This window comes from Phasianus colchicus, chromosome 6, assembly GCF_987193195.1.
Source record: "Phasianus colchicus chromosome 6, bPhaCol1.hap1.1, whole genome shotgun sequence".
Lineage (NCBI taxonomy): Eukaryota > Metazoa > Chordata > Aves > Galliformes > Phasianidae > Phasianus > Phasianus colchicus.
Genome location: NC_143441.1, coordinates 44805549 through 44824805, shown reverse-complemented (window position 1 = coordinate 44824805; position 19257 = coordinate 44805549). Strand labels below are relative to the sequence as shown.

The window sequence follows — 19257 nt, the reverse complement described above, 5'->3', positions numbered from 1 at the left end:
TAGAGAGCTATAAATTCAGGTTGGACGCATTTGGATATTGCTGGCAAGCATGGGTAATGTTCATGTACTTCTTGGCTTGAGTCTTAAACTTACCTCTTAGGCCTTGATCATAGCTAAGTTTTTCTCTTAGGAAGGTCTAAGAGAAAACAGAACAGTCATCAAACACTTCCTTTCACAGCATACATCCCGTTGAACTTCCATTTTTCTGGCTCGTATAGTTCAGCTCCAAAAAGAAACAGCCTTGATACTCATGATACCGCTTCACAGGGCAAAAAAACAGTAAGGGAGAAGTGAAAAAACAACTCAGCCTGCTAGGGCCATAAACATAAATTCCAAAGACTTTTTCCTTTACTTGGCCTTTGCCTTGTCTTGTCAGGAAAACCTGATCACAAGCTGTCACAGTGAATCGAGAAGTGGGCATTTCCCACATCTGTTCACACCTCTGTGCTGGCAGATGCTGTGTGTTAATGGAGAGGCTGCTTCTCCTGCCAGGACAGAAACAGAAGGTACTTCTGCAGCCTGAGGATGATGTGCTAAATCCAATTTAATTCTTTAACTTTTTTTTTTTTAATATGTATACCGATAAAGTAGAACTGCATGTTAAATTGTGCCTTGTTTGGGAGAATATAAATGTTTGTTTGAGGCTAGACAAATTCAAATAAGAGCATGCATTTTTTTTTTTAACATGTGGATGATGAACTGTTGAAGAAGCTTCCATGAAGTGGTTTCTGTAGCTTACATTGTCTTGGTGTTCATCTTTCTTTAAATTATGTTTTAGTGGGAAGCAAGTGTTTAGCTTCTATGTAGTACCAAAAACTCAGGAGCCTGAGGTGCAGCTCAAGATACAGAGGTCCTTCAGACCTTTCTTCGTAGTGTCTAAGTAAGATTGTCTCTTTCCCTTCCTCTCTGATGGGTTAACATTCATGTATGTAACATTTTTTATCGTTTTGAGACAGTGGGTGCCTTAGTGATGAAGGAGTTGAAGGGTTGGGGCTGCATGTGGCGTTGACTTGGCTGTTGGGAGGGCCGGTGGAAGCAGTGTGCTTGGGAAGACAGGAGGCAGCATGCATCTAGGAGACAGGTATTGTGTGATGAATATTGCTCTAGAGCATCCACTTCGGGATGTGTACATGCCAAGAGTGGAATTTATGTGAGAAAGATGTTCTGAACTGTTAAGGTAAGTTGTTGCTTTGTTGTAGTGGACAGATTGGGCGTTTAGTGACAAACAGAAAATCTGGCCAAGGACCTCAGTGACTGTCCCAGAGAACTTCATTTGTAATTACAGTGAGCCCCTGTATGTCTCCTGTTTTTTTCCAACAAAACCTTGAGAGATCCTCATTTCAGGTCCTGAGATAAGGACTAAGACGTTTCTTGTTAACGTAAGGTTATGACAAAGATTAGTTTGTAAGAACAAACTGTTCATTCAAAAAATGTAGTCAAAGCATTAATGATTTCAAGTTTTTATTCTGTCTGTGTGTTAAATCTTTAGTGGACAGCAACACGAGTGTTCTGAATGTGGAGTTACTGCAGTGAAAAAGGATGGCTTTTTTGTTAATTGGAGCCATTCTGGTAGTGTGCTAAATACTTAAAAGTACATTATGTCAGAAAAAAATATTTCTGCAGTGAACTGCCAGAGAAGCATCTCCTACAGGGCTTATGTGCATGAAAAAAAAACCAACAACTGTCCGTAGATACTTATTTGGGTTTTGAAAATACCCAGTGCTGCATTTGTTAATATTCATCCTTAATCAGATTTATTTCTAAGAGAAGCTTGTGGATAGGCAAGTTCCTGGAATTCTAACTCAGCAGCATTTGGGTCATAAAACCATAAAAGACATCTTGGAACAAAATCATAAGACTTAAGGTTTTATCTTATAACTTAATGGCACAGCTCTGTTATTTCAAGGTCCTTCCTAACTTTCTTGGGAAGGTGCCCTTCATGGAGGGCAGTGGAACTACCAGAACTATTTGTACTAAATTGTAGTTCTTCTGAGGTCAAATTAACCATGTTTTCGATATCTAAATACTCAACACTTAAAATAGCTTTTGTGGTTTTCTTTCTATACAAATTACAAAAACTCTGTTTCCTCCCTACTGATGAAATAGCAGACTGAAAGCAGGGCAGCTTCACCAATATAGCCATAGCTGTGGTAACCTGGAAATTCATTAATGGAAAAGCAAATACGTGTACGTGCCATACTGCTCAGCCCTTTCCTGGCTTAGGAGAAGTGCTGCACAGAAATCATTCTACTCTTGAAATACGTAGCCAGTGTACACCTTGTATTTGCAGACTCTATGTTAGCAGAAAAACCACTTCAAGACTATTATTTTTAGAAGTGTCAGGCTGTAATTTGTTAAAGCAAAATAGTTGCAACCAACTTATCCATATTTTCGAAGGAACTTCAACGTTTTTGAGTTACGTTCCATGGGGAGCCTGTTTTGAAGTTAGGAAATGCAACCTTTTGTATGACACAAGTTCCCTCGAGTTGTGTGTTCAGGTATTGTTAGGCAAAACACAACAATTTAGCTGGGGAACCGTGTTGAAAACAATAAAGTAGGTTATAGTCTTTTCCACTGCTTAATAGAAAGGAAAGAAATATACTTCATGATACATATTCTTCGATTTTTGAGATGTTAAATCAATATCAGCTAGTAATGGAGGGTGTACCACTTCCATTATCTTTTGTGAGGAGGGGTATCTAATCATAAATTGGCTTGGATTGGAAAGGACCTTAACGAACATCGAGCTCCAACCCCCTGCCATGGGCAGGGTTGCCAACCACTAGATGAGACTTTCCAAAATAGTTCTAAAGTGTTGCTGTGGACTTATTTTTTGATCCATTTTGGGAGTATTAGCCCAGAAGAACTGAAAGAGATTCCTGTTTTAAAGATGAAAAGTTGAGTAATTTCTCCCATATCCTACCCGGTGTTTGCCTTTAGTAATTTTAACTACACAATTAATGGTTGCAATACAGAGTTGTGTGCCATACAACAAGAGATGGAGATGATTTTAAATTCTTCCTCGTGCAGTAAAGCTAGAAGACAATTCTTATAATCGTTCCTTAAAAACTTGAGGAAATAAACCATTTCTCAGAGAAAACCTGGGTGTTTGAGCCAGCCTATTCTGGATGAGCAAACTCAAGAACGAAAGATTCTTTGAGCACTCTGCCGTAGTTTCCACTCTTCCCTCTCCTCTACTCTGAGATCACGTGTGTGCTGTCCTCCTTGCAATGTTTATGTAAGATGACTAGATCCCTGGTAACTGTTTTTGTAGAATAAGTCAGGAAGCTGAGTGCAGGGGAGGTGCTTGTTGCCCTGGGCAGAATAGTTTCCAATAGCAAAAGCCTTTTTTTTTCCTTTTTTTTTTTTTTTTCAAAGCAGGAGATAGGGGTGGGTGTGCGTGTTTCACCTCCCAGCCTCTTCTCTAGCAGAAAGTTGCCTTTCATTCATATCTGGCTGGCCCCAGATACAGCTAACTCTTGTGTTTTCAGGGTGTGGTGCTAAAATCCTCCAAATTATTGGCGTCTCAGGTGTTGAGTATGGGCCTGTAAGTGGCATGTAGCCAAGTCAGCAACTTAAATTGCAGCTTTAATGTCAATTAGGCAGTATATTACTAACAGGTTAAAGCCTCTCCAGTTTTACGAGATTTGAGACACATTCCCTTAAAACAAACAATTTCAATGGAGATGGCAATGTAGATGGACACTGAGGTCTTTGCAGGGTTTTCTCTGTAATCAGACATGTCCCAGTGTCTTTGTGTTATGAGCATGGATTTATTGATCACTTCTCACTGGAGGTTCAGTGTTTGAAGGCTTCCCTTAATAAAGCTATTTCTCAGCAGGTGCTGGGACTTTTTATGTCAGTTGCTGATTTGCATGCATGTAATTGTGTGGAAATCTGTTTCATCTGTTGTGCATCTGTTTCGGGTTTTCTTTTGGTGCCACAGGGTCACTGCAGTATGCTTTGAACTCTGCAAAGTGAACAGTAATGATTTTTCAGAGTTGGGGAGAAATGCTGTAGTGTAAATGAGGTTTGGCTTCTTAAAGCTTAGCAAAACTTGGCAAGTGTTTCTGGGAAGGTTTTGAGTTTAGTGGTGTTGAAGAGGGAAGGGAATTAGGTTAGCTGGATCCTGCACTTTGGTCTGCTCATTGTACAGAAATTCCTGTAGTGAAACAATCCTGATGAAGCAATTTTTTTCTCTCAAATATTTATTCCACTGGTAGAGTGAGTCTGCTGACGAAGCCACTTAAGTATTTGGAAAGGCTTTTCGTTGCCTTTGCAGAGCCACAGGAGATGCGGGGTGAGCTGGTTGATGCTGAGCAGAGCTAGTTCCATCAGCCAAAGGTGGTGAGTTGTTCTCCTGGCATGCAGCTCCAGCGTGGGTACATCACTTCCATGGGTGCATCTGCCTCTGCACTAAGTGCTTGTGGGCGTTGGGACACCCCGTGCTCTCCTCTGGAACTTGGCCTTCTCCAATTTCTTTGCCTTTATGGAGGCTCTTCAGTTCTGCTCTGCCTTTTTTGCCATGTGGTCCCAGAGATTGTGCTCCGAAGGTGTTAATGTTGTGCTTTGTGCTTCACCCCCTGCATCCCAAAGGTGTAATAAAAATAGAAGGCAGAGATACAGCATTTGGGACGGTGTCAGACTGTGGACCGCTTTGTGCCAGGGTTGCTCCAGTGCCTGTTGTATCTCAGGTGGCCTTCCCAGTGTCTGTGTTGAGCGTACCAAGCAGATGCTGGCATCAGTGAGCTCCTCCTGCTTCACAAAGTCCTCTTGGTAGAACGCCCTCTCTTCCAACTGGATCTCTTCAGAAGCAGATATACAGTGACTGATGGTACTGTTTCCAGACACAAAGGATAATTGTAAGTATTGCTGTTGCTGCATCACAGTAGTGTTTCAGTTTGGTGTTTTTTAAGCTGTGAAAATGTTAATTTCTCTGTTTACTACTGGGTTAGTTTGGTCAGGACTTCAGTTCAAGCAGTACATATTGAACTCTAACTTTTGTGTTTATATATAAGTGTGTGTAAGTTGCATCAGTATTTATTGTGGATAGGCCCAGGTTTGGGAAATATCTTGTAGTATTCCTGAGCTATGGTGGGTTTGAAGGCGTAGGTTGAAGAGCTCAATTTAGTTTGTTTAGAACTGGAGATGATGAGCAGCAAGAAGTGGTATAGTTTGGGAGTGGTGGCACCTGTGGGGCCTGGATGCTGGCTTGTAGGTAAACATTTAATCAAAATTAGCTTTGAAAGTCAACTTACAAGATTTTTTTCCTTTAAATTAAATCTTTATTTGTCAATATTGAACAAGAATGCCTGCTAATTGCAAAGTGTCCTTTGTTGTCAGGAAGGTGTCAAAAAATGGCATTGGGTTTTGCGGTGAAGGTTCATAATATACTGCCAGATCTCTGTCTCAGGGAGCATGTGGTGTTTTCAGGGTCATTTAAAAGGTTCTGGTATTCTTTTGTGTAAATCAGGCAGTTGTGCAGACATTGCACTGGGAGCTGGATGTCCTGTGTGTATGATGGATGAGAAATGGCTTACATCTTGTGGGGTATAACCAAAGAGGGTGGATAGCTCTTCTTTTTTATAATCGTATGTGAAACCCTTGGTGTCACATTTAAGGCTCAGGGTAGAAGAGAATATTTTTCAAATGATTAACCTGAAAAGATGAGAGCTTATACACCGAGCAAGGGCAATGCACCATCAAACAGGGAGCCTGCCTTGTGTCTGTAAGACTTCAGCAGCACTAATAGCCATTGGATCAGCACACAAACTTGGCAGTCTTGTGCTTTTGCCAAATTACTATGGAAGCGTTGACAAAACAGCTGTGGAAGTCATTCATCACATTTTTGTGAAGTCACTCATAAGATTCTTTTTTCTTTTAACTGCATGGCTTTGCTTTTTGTATCATTTCACAGCAGTCTGGAATGTACAGCAGGATTTGCTGTACATTAAGTCTTTGAAAACTGATTTAAATAATCAGCAGGAAGAAAAAGTAGCATAACAAAGCAGTCTGATTTGCAATCTGCAGCTTGCCCTGAACTGCTCTGGGCATGCTCCTTGGGGTGAAGGCCACTAAGAGGATACAGGGTGCAATGCCTTGAGAATTTATTTTAGTTAAATGGCTTAAAGATAGGTTTGTTGCAAGAACAAAAGAGCTGAAAACCAATGAGCTTTAAGTTGTATCATAAGGGCCGGTTGGTTTTTCTTTCAAAAGGCTTTTGGTTTGTGCTTCAAAAACCAATTTCAAAGTGAAACGTGAGTTCTGAGTCCCTTGTAGTAGAAAGGAGACGTGCTGGCACATTTGGCTCAGGCTGAGATGGAAATCTCTAATATATCTGCACCCTGTCAGGTACTGTGGTTCTGTACCTTAGCACAATGTGAAGTGATTCAAAGGAAAGTATGGAAAGGTTCTGGCGTGACTCGGCAGCAGGTGGAAATACACTGAGTCCTCACAGTCACCTACTTCATTTCAGGTCTTATTTGGCATGAGAAATATAGAAAGCTTTAGCTTTTAAGTAGTCTCTATGAGCAAGACCTCTGTGTGATGGAGCCTTTTGCATGTAATGAAATTCACATTGAGCAGCAGCGTGCAAATGGAGGCGTCTCTGCCTGGTGGGAGCGTGAGGGTTTGTGTCACCTGCTGGTTACACTGGGCTTTAAAGGATCATCTGGTAAGTATGTTCTGGCAGTGAGGAGATGAATGCATGTTCTCCCCTGTTGGTACTCCGGGCTGCAGCACTCGGCGCATTCAAACAGGAGTGGCTGTGGGCATTGGTAGCTCAGGTTGGATTCACGTAGGATTCATGTTGGTTCAGGCAGGGCTGAAGGATGGGACCAAGGGGGTGTAGAAGACCACTCTTTGTTGGAAGGCTTGGGGGTACAAAGAGCTCTTCCTGTTGCACATATCCCAGGTTAGTGGTGTCAGCAGAAGGAAAAGGGGCAGTGGGGATTCCCCTGCCTTCCCCTATAATGGGAGTGTGGGTGGTGCAAGAACAGGCTGAGCACGGGTGGAGCAGGAATAAAAGGAACAAATGTGTTGCCAGCTTTAAAAGCCAGAAGGGCAGAGGATTGCTGTGTGCATTAAGCAGAAAGCATGGAGGGAGCCCTGCCCTTCCCCAAATACAAGGCATGCTGCAGCCACGACTCTGCCCTGACAGAAATAGAAGTGCAGTGTTGACTTCAACACTCTGTCCTTTTCCCTGTCCCTGTTCTTTCCATCACTTCCCAGTGACTTCACCACCACCTCCCATGCTTTCTCCAGCCACTGTGGGTTTGTTTTCCTCTCTCAGAAAATGGGTCTGAGCCCGGCTCCCACAGCAGAGGGAAAAACAACAGCCTGGGAAACCTTGCACAAAATCCCTGAAATTACAGACTTAGCATGGGAGGCTGTAGCAGCAGGTGGGTAACACGTGTCTGATGCTGCACAGCTGTGATGTGAGGGAGGGATGAGGTGGGACATCCCCACCACTGCCTGGAGAGGGCATTGATTGATGGAGAGCCCACAGCACACGCAGTTGTTAAGCAGCTCAGCACTCGGGCACTTTTCCAGCTCAGTGTTGCATGGAGGACATCGCTCACCGCAGCAAAGCCCTTCATCTCCTTCTCTCTTTGAATATAATTGTGGCACTGAGGAGGGCTGGGCAGTTGCTCTAGAGGAAAAATGATCATTGGCAATTGGGGAAAGACAGCTCAAAATGTCTGGTGCTTCACTGTTACTCCTTTACGGTTTACGAAAGCTCTGCCCAGCGGTGATGGTGCAGATTCTGCAGCTGCTCCGGCATTCCCCGGATAGTTTCGGAATGATTTCAGGCTCTTTGGGATTCAGAGGCCAATTGCGTTGTTTTGGGTTTTTTTTTTTTTTTTTTTTAATTATTATTATCAGTAGATTTCAAAATGGCTGTTTTTCCTCTAAGCATCGTGGGAAATCCCCGCTTCCTTGCGGTGAGCTCCTGGCAGAGGAAGCAGCTTAGCCTTGCTCTGGGTTCTGCTGCAGCTGCTTGTAGCCCTGGCGTTCTGTCCGTGCTGCGTGGCATCGGGCACAGAGCTCTAAGAGAAGGAGCAACAGAAGCTGTTGATCTCGGGGAGTTGCTCAGGCTCCTCTAAAGCGCTGCATTTCCCAGCAGTGGTTGATCTGAGTCACGGAAGAACCCTGCTCTCATCCACCGACGTAAATATGAACACCAGAACTGTTGTCTCAGCAGAAAGCTGTATCGCTACGACAGTCCTATCATCAGGTTGTGACTCTTGTGACAGATAAACATCCTCCAGTGGGGATTTTGTTCTCAGCGTGGCCCAGATCTCCCCATAGCACCGGGAGCAGTCAGTGAGCGCACAGCCTCACCCCGCAGTGGCCCCAGAGGGTTCAGTGCTTTGTGAATCACCTCGAATCTGAAAGTGTTAGAAAGTCATTTGGACATGCTCAAGGCCATAACTGAGAAAGATAGGAGCAGAGCAAAGTTCTCATGGGTCACAGACTGGCACGTGGGAGCTTTAATGTATTATCTAGTTTCTGTGCTGTGTTTGTTAGTTATGGGAGATAATCCTGTGTTGGTTTTCTTTTTCATTAAGCATGCAGAATGAAATGCCATGTGAAAAGTAGGGCTGCAGTGCGGGAGCCACCAAGACTCAGCTTCCTTTTGCACGGGAAGTGGTGGTGAGCTGAAATACGTGGTTCAGTATCCTCAGGATGTTTACCTCCGTTTGCTCTCCTTCTGTTAATTACTATCTTGCCTTTAATTACTTCCGATTCCTAGTAGGAATTCGATTCAATTCCAGAAAACCAGGATGTGCACTAATTAACACAAAATAACGATGCTATCGTTATAAAAAGTGTTTTTGGTACGAACACATACATACTTGGTGGGCAGGGCTCCTCCATTTCAAAATGAGAACCTTTTACACAGGTGATGGCATCACCAGACTTGTGGTGTAGGAGTGCTCATTAGCCACGTTGGACAGGTGATGCAGCCATCAGTAAAGAGCTGTTTCTTCCCACAGCACCTGACTGCTGAGGCATCAGCCACTCCAGCATCGCTGCCTCCCACTTCATGGATGTGAACGTGAGGTGCTTCATGTGCCTTGAAGGAGACACAAATGCTGGGATTGAGCCCCCAAAAAATCCCAAACAGCATTAGTTAGTTATCCCATATTTTAAACAGTCAGAAATCGACCCTCGCCATGGCTCAGGTGCGCAGCAGGATCTCCCTGTCCCACCTCACTGTCCTCGTTCTCATTGCCATATCGTTCCCAGTGGGTGTCATTTCTCCTATGAAGAAAGGCTGAGGGAACTGGGCTTGTTTAGCTTAGAGAAGGGAAGGCTCCAGGGAGACCTCATTGTGGCCTTCCAAAACTTGAAGGGAGCGTATAAAAGGGAGGGGGAACAGCTGTTTACAAGGGCAGATAGTGATAGAACAAGGGGGAATGGTCTTAAACTGAGACAGGGGAGGTTTAGGTTAGATATTAGGAGGAAGTTTTTCACACAAGGGGTGGTGACACACTGGAACAGGTTGCCCAAGGAGGTTGTGGATGCCCCATCCCTGCAGGCATTCAAGGCCAGGCTGGATGTGGCTCTGGGCAGCCTGGTCTGGTGATTGGCGACCCTGCACATAGCAGGGGGTTGGAACTGGATGATCATTGTGGTCCTCTTCAACCCAGGCCATTCTATGATTCCACAATTTCCATTTCCCAGGAGTGGACGTGGGCCCTTTGGCTCCCTGGAGCGCCCACCCCAGCCAAGCATCCTGCTCACACTTTGCATTCAACACATGAAATCCATATGTTGCCCAGTAAGTCTGAGTTGGCAGTGACTTTTCTGATAACATTCGCCCACGTGATGGGCAATATTGCCCTCTGCTGGTTAATGACAGCTTAAAGGCGCTGCTCCTTCCCCCCACGCCGCAGCTCTTGCTACCACAAGCTGGTTTTTGGTGCCGGGGTCTTATTTGGTGCCATGAGACATCGCACCCTTTGGATCACCAGAAGCAACTTGTCATTGGAGCACCTGAAAATCAAACTCTAATGACTGTTTTTAAAGGTTAGAGCTATCATTCCTAAACCCTCATTTTCAGAACGAACCCTAAGAAGCATAACTTCTCTGAGCTGGTTTTGCAAGTGAAATAGCTGTGAGGCTTTTAATTAATATTTGCCTTGGTTAATGAGATCTTCTGCATATGGCAGATGTAAGGTGGACCCCAGGAGCTGCCCCGTCCCCTGGTTTTGTGGCATGTAGGGGTTGGGCTGAGTTAAAAATAAGCTGATGGAAAGAGCATTATTTTTAACCCAGGTCAGTCCCCACTGTGGGACTGCACACGTGGGTGCCCTGGGCAGGGATGAGCTGAAGGATGGTGAGCCAAGGGTGCTTTGGAGCAGTGCTGTCCCCAAAATTTGTTCCTCAATGCCTTTCCCGGTGCAAATGTCAGCACAGGCAAAGCTTTAGCAGTGCTGCAGCACTTCTTGGTTGCTGCACTTTCTCATGGTAAAAGCTTCTCAGCTAAATCTCAGCATTGCAGGTGGTACAGCTGGTTTTATTCCTGGTCTGCCCTGAGTTCTTTAAACCTTAAATGCGCCCTGGGAGCATCTGATGGAGGGGGCAGGAGAGCAGCAGTGCTGTGAGCATGGCACTGGGAGGGATAAGGTTATTTTGAATTCTTCAGACTGTTCCTTTCATGCTGTCTGGATTAGAGGAGAGCTGTGGGATTGATCTCTTACATGGCTGGGTGTAATTTATTGGGGTGTGTGCAAAGCACATGGTCTCATAGCCAATTGTGTTAGGTATCTGTGAGTTTAATTGGGGTGTGATGCACAGAGGGCTTTAGGGCCTGCAATGCAGTGCAGTTCTCCTTCCTGCACTTGCTTGTCAATACAAATGCTGCACATTCATCAAGCAAGATTTATATATTGGAAGGAAAACAACGTGGTTTGTGTTTCCGTGGGAGGGATGTCTCAGTTCTGGTGCACTGTTAGGACGTGACCAATCTTGACTGGCTTTTGCATGTATGATTGTTGTTATGTGGCTTTCCTATTCCTTCTCATTCCTGGTGTCTCATTGGCTTCACCTTGATAGAGCCAGCATCACCAGGCTGACACATGCTTCAGTGCTGTTTGTATAGCATGTGAGTGGGAAACCCTGTAGGATCTTATGGGAAATTGGGAATTGCTGGGGGAGGTTCTGGTTGGATATTAGGAAAAAAATCTCAGAAAGAGTGTTGGGTAGTGGCACAGGCTGCACAGGGAGGTGGTTGAGTCACCGTCCATGGAAGTGTTCAAGAAACGTGGCGATGTGACCCAGTGGACGTGGTGGGATGGGTTGGAGTTGGACTCGATGATCTTGGTGGTCTTTTCCAGCCTTCATGATTCTATGATTCTATCCCCTGAGCTTTTCCTTGCCCGCTGCCTTGCTGTCCCCATGCGACGGCAGCCAGCCGTCCCCTGCCGCAGAGACCAGCGTGCCCACAGCCTCGTGCTGGCGTGGTGTTTGGACATGGGGACGTGAGCCACGTGCCGGATCCCTCCTCTCCCCGAGGCCTTATGTTGTGCTGTGAAATGACTTCCTAAAAAATACCTTGCCTCCTCTTCCTCATGCCCTCAGAAGCATCTCCCAGGGTACGCTTACAAGGTAAAGACGATGCCGCCTGCTTGGTTTGGGAGCGTCGGTTGTTTGGTGCACACTGTGGGTATTACTGCAAACGTGGTCCTTTTTCCATCTTCAAAGCATTTTCCAGCTGTGAACTAAGAGCACTTGCTGAGTGCACACACCCCTCCCAAAGCAGCTGATGCCCAGGAGAAAACCTCCCCAGTGTGACGCATCGCTTTTGATGCAAACAAAGTGACGCTTTATTTCATCAGCGCTATTAAAACTATTTAAGTAATTGAATTAATGACACTTCCAATAGCCTTTAGGAGACAAATCTGATACACGCCCTTCTTTTCAGTTTTTCTCTCTGTTTTCTTATTGTTTTCTTGTTTTCCCCATGGAATGCTTTCATTTGTGATCTTACCATTTGCTTTTTGATGTGTGGGTTTTGTCTCAAGTAGCTGATCTCTGTACTTCACGGCATTGGTACTGTTGTATATTCTGCAGCAAGAGTGTCTTCATTTGCAAAATACCATGAGAATGACTGGGGTGCCTCATCTTTCATAGTACTTTTTCCAGACATCAGGCTTCAGTTTCCTTTGCTTCCATTCTTTGGAGAGTGCATCCGTTTTAGTCCTTGAAATGTGCTTATCTTTGGCATCTTCAGCCTGGTTTCCCACCTTCATTTGATCTCCAGTGCTTCTCCACCACCCTTCCAGCTGTAGATATCCAGCATCCATCCCCTGTGAGCCCACATTTGCTTTGGTTTTCCCACATGGTCCCCATAGCTAGCCTAGCACGAGTATTTCTCTCTATCCCTCGCCCTCAGACAGGGCTAACCCTTCCTATGCTGATGGTCAAGGCAAGGTGTAACAAGCTGCTGTGCTGTGTACCATTGCAATATTGTGTCAGATTGCTCGCCCTTCCTACCTCATGGTGGCCCCAGTATGGTGAAAGGCAGCTGATGGAGCCTTCAGCTCCAGGCACTCCCCTGGCTACAGACAGCTCTGAAGCCCTCTGCATGAGTGTGCAGACAGCCGAGGCAGGAGTTCAGTGAGGCCCTTTTTTCAGCCCAAATTTCCATTGTTTCACGTGAGCCTTTCAGCATTCTGGATGCAGCTCACTTTTCTCACTCTCATTGCTTTTCCAGGTGAGGCAAATGAAGAAGCCTTTGCTGAGGAGTGCCGACGGAGAGGACAGCACGCCCTGCCCTTCCAGCCCACCAACACTCGCCTGCTGAAGCCACACAAGCCTGCCAGTTCCCCCAGATATGCCTATCATTACAATAGCGATGAGGTGGAAGAGCAAGAAAAGAGCCGGGTTGCAAGCAGCTTGGAGAACCCCTTTTATTTATCAGGTGTGCAAAATCATGTTGATGAGAAATGCGCAAAAAAGGATTCATCAGTTAGCCTAAAGGGGAAAAACAAAAGCCAAGCCAGGGGATGTTGCTGTGTGACTTAATGCTGGCGCCCAGTGGATAATAAACGGCCGCTTGAGTGCCTTCGTCTGCATTAGCTATGCTCATCCACGTAGCCTAGATTCATAAATGCCCTGGGATACTCAGGGCTTGACCCAAGGATCCAGGGGAAACTTTGTTTTGTTATGCTGCTGAAGTGCCCGTGCTCTTTGTTCTTAAAAATGAAGGCCTGTTAGAGAATAACTAATCACAGTACTTTGCACATTCATTTATTTAAATAGTGCTTGGTTTCCTTGCTGAAGGAAAAGCTCAGCAGCTTCATATTAATTCTGGAAGCTGCAATTTTGGGCATCTAAATCCTAATTGAGGGGGCTGAGACTGTTCAGGCAAACAAGGAAGTGTAGCAATTGGCCTGGTTATTTTTGGAAGTGCTTAGTCCTTTGATGTACTTCCCATCTGTAATGTTTTGGCAATATAATCCAGAGGCTATCTCAGGCAACAGAATACTCAGAGCCACTTGATTTAATCAGAACATGTGGTCAAAGCTCGCTCAAGACTGCCAGGACAGGTTACTGTGTTAGTGACTTAGCACTGGCATGGGCTGACCAAAGAGGCTGTGAGGTGTTCATAGAGATCTCCAAAAGCCACCTGGATGTGGTGCTGGGCACCTGCTGGGCTGGGGTTGGGCCAGATGGACCCAGAGGTCCTTTCAACCTCAGCCATTCTGTGCCTCTGAAACATGAAGATGCCTTGATGCATGGATGCCCACGCTCAGGGCCCTTCTCAGCAGCACTGGGTTCAGTGAACTGCTGGGAACTATGAGTGCCTGGGCTCCTCAGGGCACACACAGTGCATGGGAAAGGTGTGCTGCAAAAAAATGAAGGAAAAATACCCTGTTCCCCAGAACACACGCACATGCACACACGTTCCCAATGCTATACCAAATTCTACTGTATTTGAGCCTTTAAGTCTAGCACCCTATACTGTATGAAAGACCTACTAATACGATAAACAATGCCAGCTGGCAAAAATATTCAAATAAATGTTTTCCTGATCAGTTACTAGAAGTTTTTAGTTTCATGAGGGATAGCTAATTTGATTTGATCTTTAAGAAAAAAAACCCAAAACTCCAGAATCGTCCACCTAATCCCTGGGCTGATGTACTGAAGGCTCCTGTACGAGGGTTACAGGGTCAGATTTCTGTGTTTGTAGCTGGTAAAAAAACCCAATAACTTGGCTCGCTATTTGGGGGACTTCAGGTTCCCTGTGGTCCTAACAATGTTTTGTACCAGTTCCCAAAGAACAATTTTTGGAGCTGTTATAACATTGCTCTGGGCTTCTAGCTGTGAGTCTATTTATGTTCCAAGGCGCACAAGTTTGCAATTAAAATGAATTTCCTGAATTATTTGCACAATCCCCAAATCCTCTGTCCAACCAGTAGATTGCCGTAAAACAGGTATTACAGATTCAGGGTTGAAAATAGGATTACAGTCAAGACTATGATTTTACTGTTGCTTTAAATGTTTTGCCTGCTGTTCCTCTGATAGACAGACAGTGGCTGCTGAAGGACTGGTCGAGTTAGTCATAAAAACCTACGTGAGTGTCTTAATCTCTGCCTGGGAAGTTCATGCGTGAGCCCTGGCCAGCAATGCTGTTCTCTTCCGTGGGTGCTCACCTCTGTCAGCTCAGCAGGCTCCACAGCTCTCTCATTGCACAGACCACTTGCTTGCTCCCACTTGGCTTCTCATTTATCACCACGACAGCTGCCGTGCGCGGGGGGAAGAGCCGCATCGTTCTCTGCCTTGATCCAAAGCTGTGGTGGAAAATAGCAGAGCTCCACGGGCTCGGCCTGGCGCGGCTCCACTGGGATGGATCGTTTTTGCCACCGTTGGCACGCGGCCCTTGGCAGCGATTGCCGCACGGCAGTTTTAGATGTTGTCCTGCTCTAGCACCCAAAGCAAATTCTCAGCGGTTCATGAGTCACCTGCAGTGAAATGGTCCTCTTTTCCCAGCTTAAGGAGTGGGAATGCTTGAGTTTTAATTTGTAAGTCCTTAGCAAGTTGAATCGGAAGGGCGGGGGGTAGGTTTCATTTGGGCTGTGTGGTGAAGCCCACGTCTCCCCAGTGCTGACTTTCAGACGATACTCAGACGTGCAGTGAATCCTCTCTGCTGTGAGGGCTTCTGGTCACTGCAGTGAGGTTTTAATACGAAGCTAATTCAGTTGGATCTGATCCTCCATCTTAGTGGAATGCTTTGCGTTTTAGTAGGAATTGCTTCAGGTTTCACGTTGTTACTGGTCTTTTAGAATAAAACTTCACCTTGTGTTCTGAGGTTGCTGAGAACAGTTCTCTAGCTCCAAACAGATAACTTCTATGGCAAGAACTCAGGTACTGCTAGTAGTGCACTCCCAGACTGTGTGGTGTTCATCTGAGTAGGGGTATCCAAATTGTACCATATTGGTGCAGCATAGACCTGGAGGTTGCAACTGCTAATGGAACTGTGACTTGGGAGTTTTGATCTGTATCTAGCAGGAACAATTTAAATACTTAACTGTAAAAATACTGGAAAATACTTGATGCAAAAGATTGTTGTTTGCAAGATGATATTGCAAGGTTTGCTCTTCCTTTTGAATGAAATAGCTTGCGTTAACCTAGAGCTTACAACATTAATAATTCATTTTTGATTCATTCTCATCTGCTGGCATCACCAAAGAAACCTCTTCAGAAGAATGAGCTTAACTAATCCTGATACTTACTGGCATGGGTTCCTCTGCTGGAAACTTGAGCTATTCAAGCTTCATTACGTCTTTAACACAGTGTCCGTTCTTCTTACCAACATATGATTTCCTGAATTACGCATTACTAACTAGTAAATTTGAAGTGCTGGTTGTCCAGACTAATTGCCTTGTAATTCCCTCACATACTTCCATTTGGGTATGTAATGGAAAGTAAAGCCGCTTTGTTTTCTGTAGAAACCTAATACATGAGGAATGCTGGATGTGCGGGTGTGATGGGAACGAGCTCTCCCGTTGCTCTGTGTCCCGCAGTGTGGCTCCCTGCCCCACTCCTTTGTGGGCAGAGGGTGGAAGGAATGCCTACTGGCCTGGGCTCCTTGCCTCCCTGGCTCTATTGGAGCTGCCCTTGTGCACGGTTTTTTTTTTTTTGGCTGCTGGTAGTAGAGCATCCCATTACCCTTTTGCTTCCCATAGAAAGTGGCTGGATTGCACATGGAAGGGCTTCCAAGCCTTGCAAGCTTTTGCTTGCCATGTGGGAGTAAAACCTTGGACTGAATTCAACAATGTGTTACCTTAATTAAGAGCAGGTAAGCAGGTTGTATCTGGCTTGGTATGTTCTTCTAACAATTCTTCGCAGAATTGGTAATGAAAATAGTATGGTGAGCAAGCACGAAGGAAGGCCCCAGTACGTGGCTACAGTTTTTTTAGTCCCCTAGAAGATCAAAGTGTGAATTACATCACAGGGTTGGACAGTGAAACTGGAGAACTCATCCCTTGGATTTAACAGCCAAGGTAATTAAACAGTGGAGTGGCATACCTAGACAGGGTGGGATGTTTTGTCACTGCAGCCCTTTACATAAAGGCAGGCTCTTTTTCCACGATGCTCTATGGCATGGGCAGCAGCCGTGGTTGTGGTGAGAGGATTAGTAGGTCAAACTGTGGTCTCTGTTGGGCCGCGGCTTGGGCTGAAGGAGGGAATGTGAAAGTAGAGCTATAGTTGTAAACTGAGTCACATGCATGAAATTATACTGAAGATGTGACTGGGGGTGAATTTTTGTAATGGCGTTTCTGAGAATGGCCAGGCTGCAGTAACAGCTGGTGGCTCCAGCTCAGATAAGCTAGCAAACTTTGAAATTACTTTTACATTTATTGTTTTGATTAGAGAAATACCTCTAAGAGCAGAAAATTAAGAAGCGTGGTCTGCAAAACCAACTTGCACAATGATCTTTTGGCCCATTAAAGCTCCATGTGCACACTGGGGCCTCCTGGCTTGTCCCTTTGGATCCATCACTGAAAGTGATATACCTCACTTGCCATTGCCTCCCAAGAATGTAACGAATTCAGACTGAAAATAACTGTGCCTCTGCAAGGTACAGATGGCTGAGTGGTGACAAACCAGGAGAAAAGTCAATCTGGGACTCAGCAGAGAGGCTGCCCTGTTTGTTTTGGTCCTTGTTGAGTGGTTGAGGGTTTTGCTACAAAGTGTTGGAAGTTGGCTTCAGCTTTGATCAGCTTTCTGAAGACTGGAATAACTTCTGTGCTCTTTATGGTTCTTCTGGAAGTAGAAGAGAGGGAAATGAAATGGAGAGTGGTTCAGCAGATGCTGTTCATTGTAGACAAGAATTATCCAGGTTGTAAAGCAGGTGTAATTCCAAATGACGTGGATTCTTGCTTTATCCATTCCTGGCAGCTGACAGCAGCAAGAAAGTACCAAGTTAGTCTGATATCTACCTTCATTTGAGCGAGTCTGATTCCAAATATCAAAGCTTTGGGAAGCTCTCAGAAACTATTTTTCCTCCACCCTCCCCTGAGGCTCTTTATCTTAATAGAATGCAATTCTAGAGTTTAGATGGATAACAATTACTTCCAAGGGTGGAAATTTGCCAAGCCACTCTCCAGGACCAGGACTGCTTGGTTGAAGCCCGCTCAGCTGGGCAGCAACTATGGCAAGTTTCCATGAGCGCTCTGTGATGCTGGCGACTCACCAGGACACGTTTACTACAAATTAATCAAATAGTAATGGGGCTGCTGCTTTCTAATTCAGATTTTGTTCTCTCACGACTTTGGGGCTAGGCTTCTCAACCAAGGCAGCTAAATACGCTTTTAATTAGTGCTGGTTAAAGCAGTCCAGTGAAAGGTTACATCTTTTGTGTGCAATTCTTATTTTTGTTAGGAGCTGCTCCACTTGTTTGGATCAGGTTTCTGGCTGTTATCACCCAGCATAGCATCACTGGAGCTAACAGACAGACAGAGTTCGACTTATCCTTTCTTCTTTGGTGAGGGTAGAAAGGGAAAGGGTTGGGAGTGAAATTATTTATCACAGCAGGCTGGAAGCAGAAAGGACGTGGCAGTTTTCTCCTGAGGAATACTCTATATTTGTGTGTTATCTCCTACTTTGGCCCATCTGTTTCTGTGTGTCAACGATAACATTTGAAAGATTTCCACTTTTTACCCTTATCATTCCTGAGCTGGTAGGAGACCTCATTGTCAAATACCTAGATATCTTCATACTGCATTACTTTAACATTTGAATTGTTTCATTTGTAAGACAATGAATTATGTGGTATTCACTTTGAGCCATAATTTACATTTGACTCACAGTGTTCTTAAGGAAAAGTTGCTGGGATTCCTTTCACAACCTCACACATTTGAAGAAAGTAGATGAATGCACAAAAAAAGAAATTGATATAAAATAGCCGCATCAAAAGCAGTCATGCCTGTACGTGGAAGCCTTTTGGAAATGCTGACAGTGTTGTGAAAATGAAAAATGACAAAATTATGACACTAATAACCTGTTAGGGTTTAATGATGCTTTCCCAAATACGTGTTAACGTTTCATCGTTATTACGTGAAGTAGTTCTGATCAGCTGATATGCTGCTGTTTTTCCCTCCGGTGAAGAGGAGAATCCTTTGAATAACAATCTTTGGATGACCAACCTTCAGGAGCCAGCATGTCTCCTCTGCCTCCATTGGCCTCTGCAGGAAACCCAAGAGATATGTGAGCCCTTCTGTCCCTTACAGCATCTTTTAATGCTAAGGGATCCCAGTTTTGACAATGTATGGCAGACTGAGGGGCTGACATGGAAGTAAACTTTGTAGATGGAGCTACTGAGGAGATATTGAGGCAGTGTTGCCTGGAATGGGGCTCTGTCAGGAGGGTGAGTGGGCACCATGCAAACAGATCATCATCTGCAGTTCCACAAAGCGCTGGCAGTTTTTTTTATTTCTTAAACAATAACAATGTTTTCCACTCTAACTTTGCACAGGCTAATCATTCATGGCAGAATTTCTAAATAAACATCCTGGTCCTTGACTCAAATGATTGCAAAAGGTGAGGTAATACTGTTGATACAGTGTAGGAGCTAGAGTGATAACCTTGGAGCAGTTTCCCTGTGCTGCAAGGGAGTGTATTTCCTCTCATACTCGAATGTTTGCTAGCGTCTGAAGTGGCTTTAGCCCAAACACTATTGTGTGCTTCTGCTGAAGCCTTAAACTGAGGAACTACAGCTCAACAAAAGTAATTGTGCTCGGG

The 19257-nt window shown here is 44.8% G+C and overlaps 1 protein-coding gene across 3 annotated transcripts in view; it reads left to right on the top strand.

The window, feature by feature from the left end:
• The window catches only part of DNAJB6 (DnaJ heat shock protein family (Hsp40) member B6), a 48325-nt gene that overhangs the window by 27820 nt on the left and 1248 nt on the right, over positions 1 to 19257 (top strand). For all 3 annotated transcript variants that reach the window (XM_031615960.2, XM_031615961.2, XM_031615963.2), the window contains one exon: positions 12725 to 12931. In XM_031615960.2, coding sequence (XP_031471820.1) covers positions 12725 to 12931 — 207 coding nt within the window. The remainder of the gene's footprint in view (positions 1 to 12724; positions 12932 to 19257) is intronic.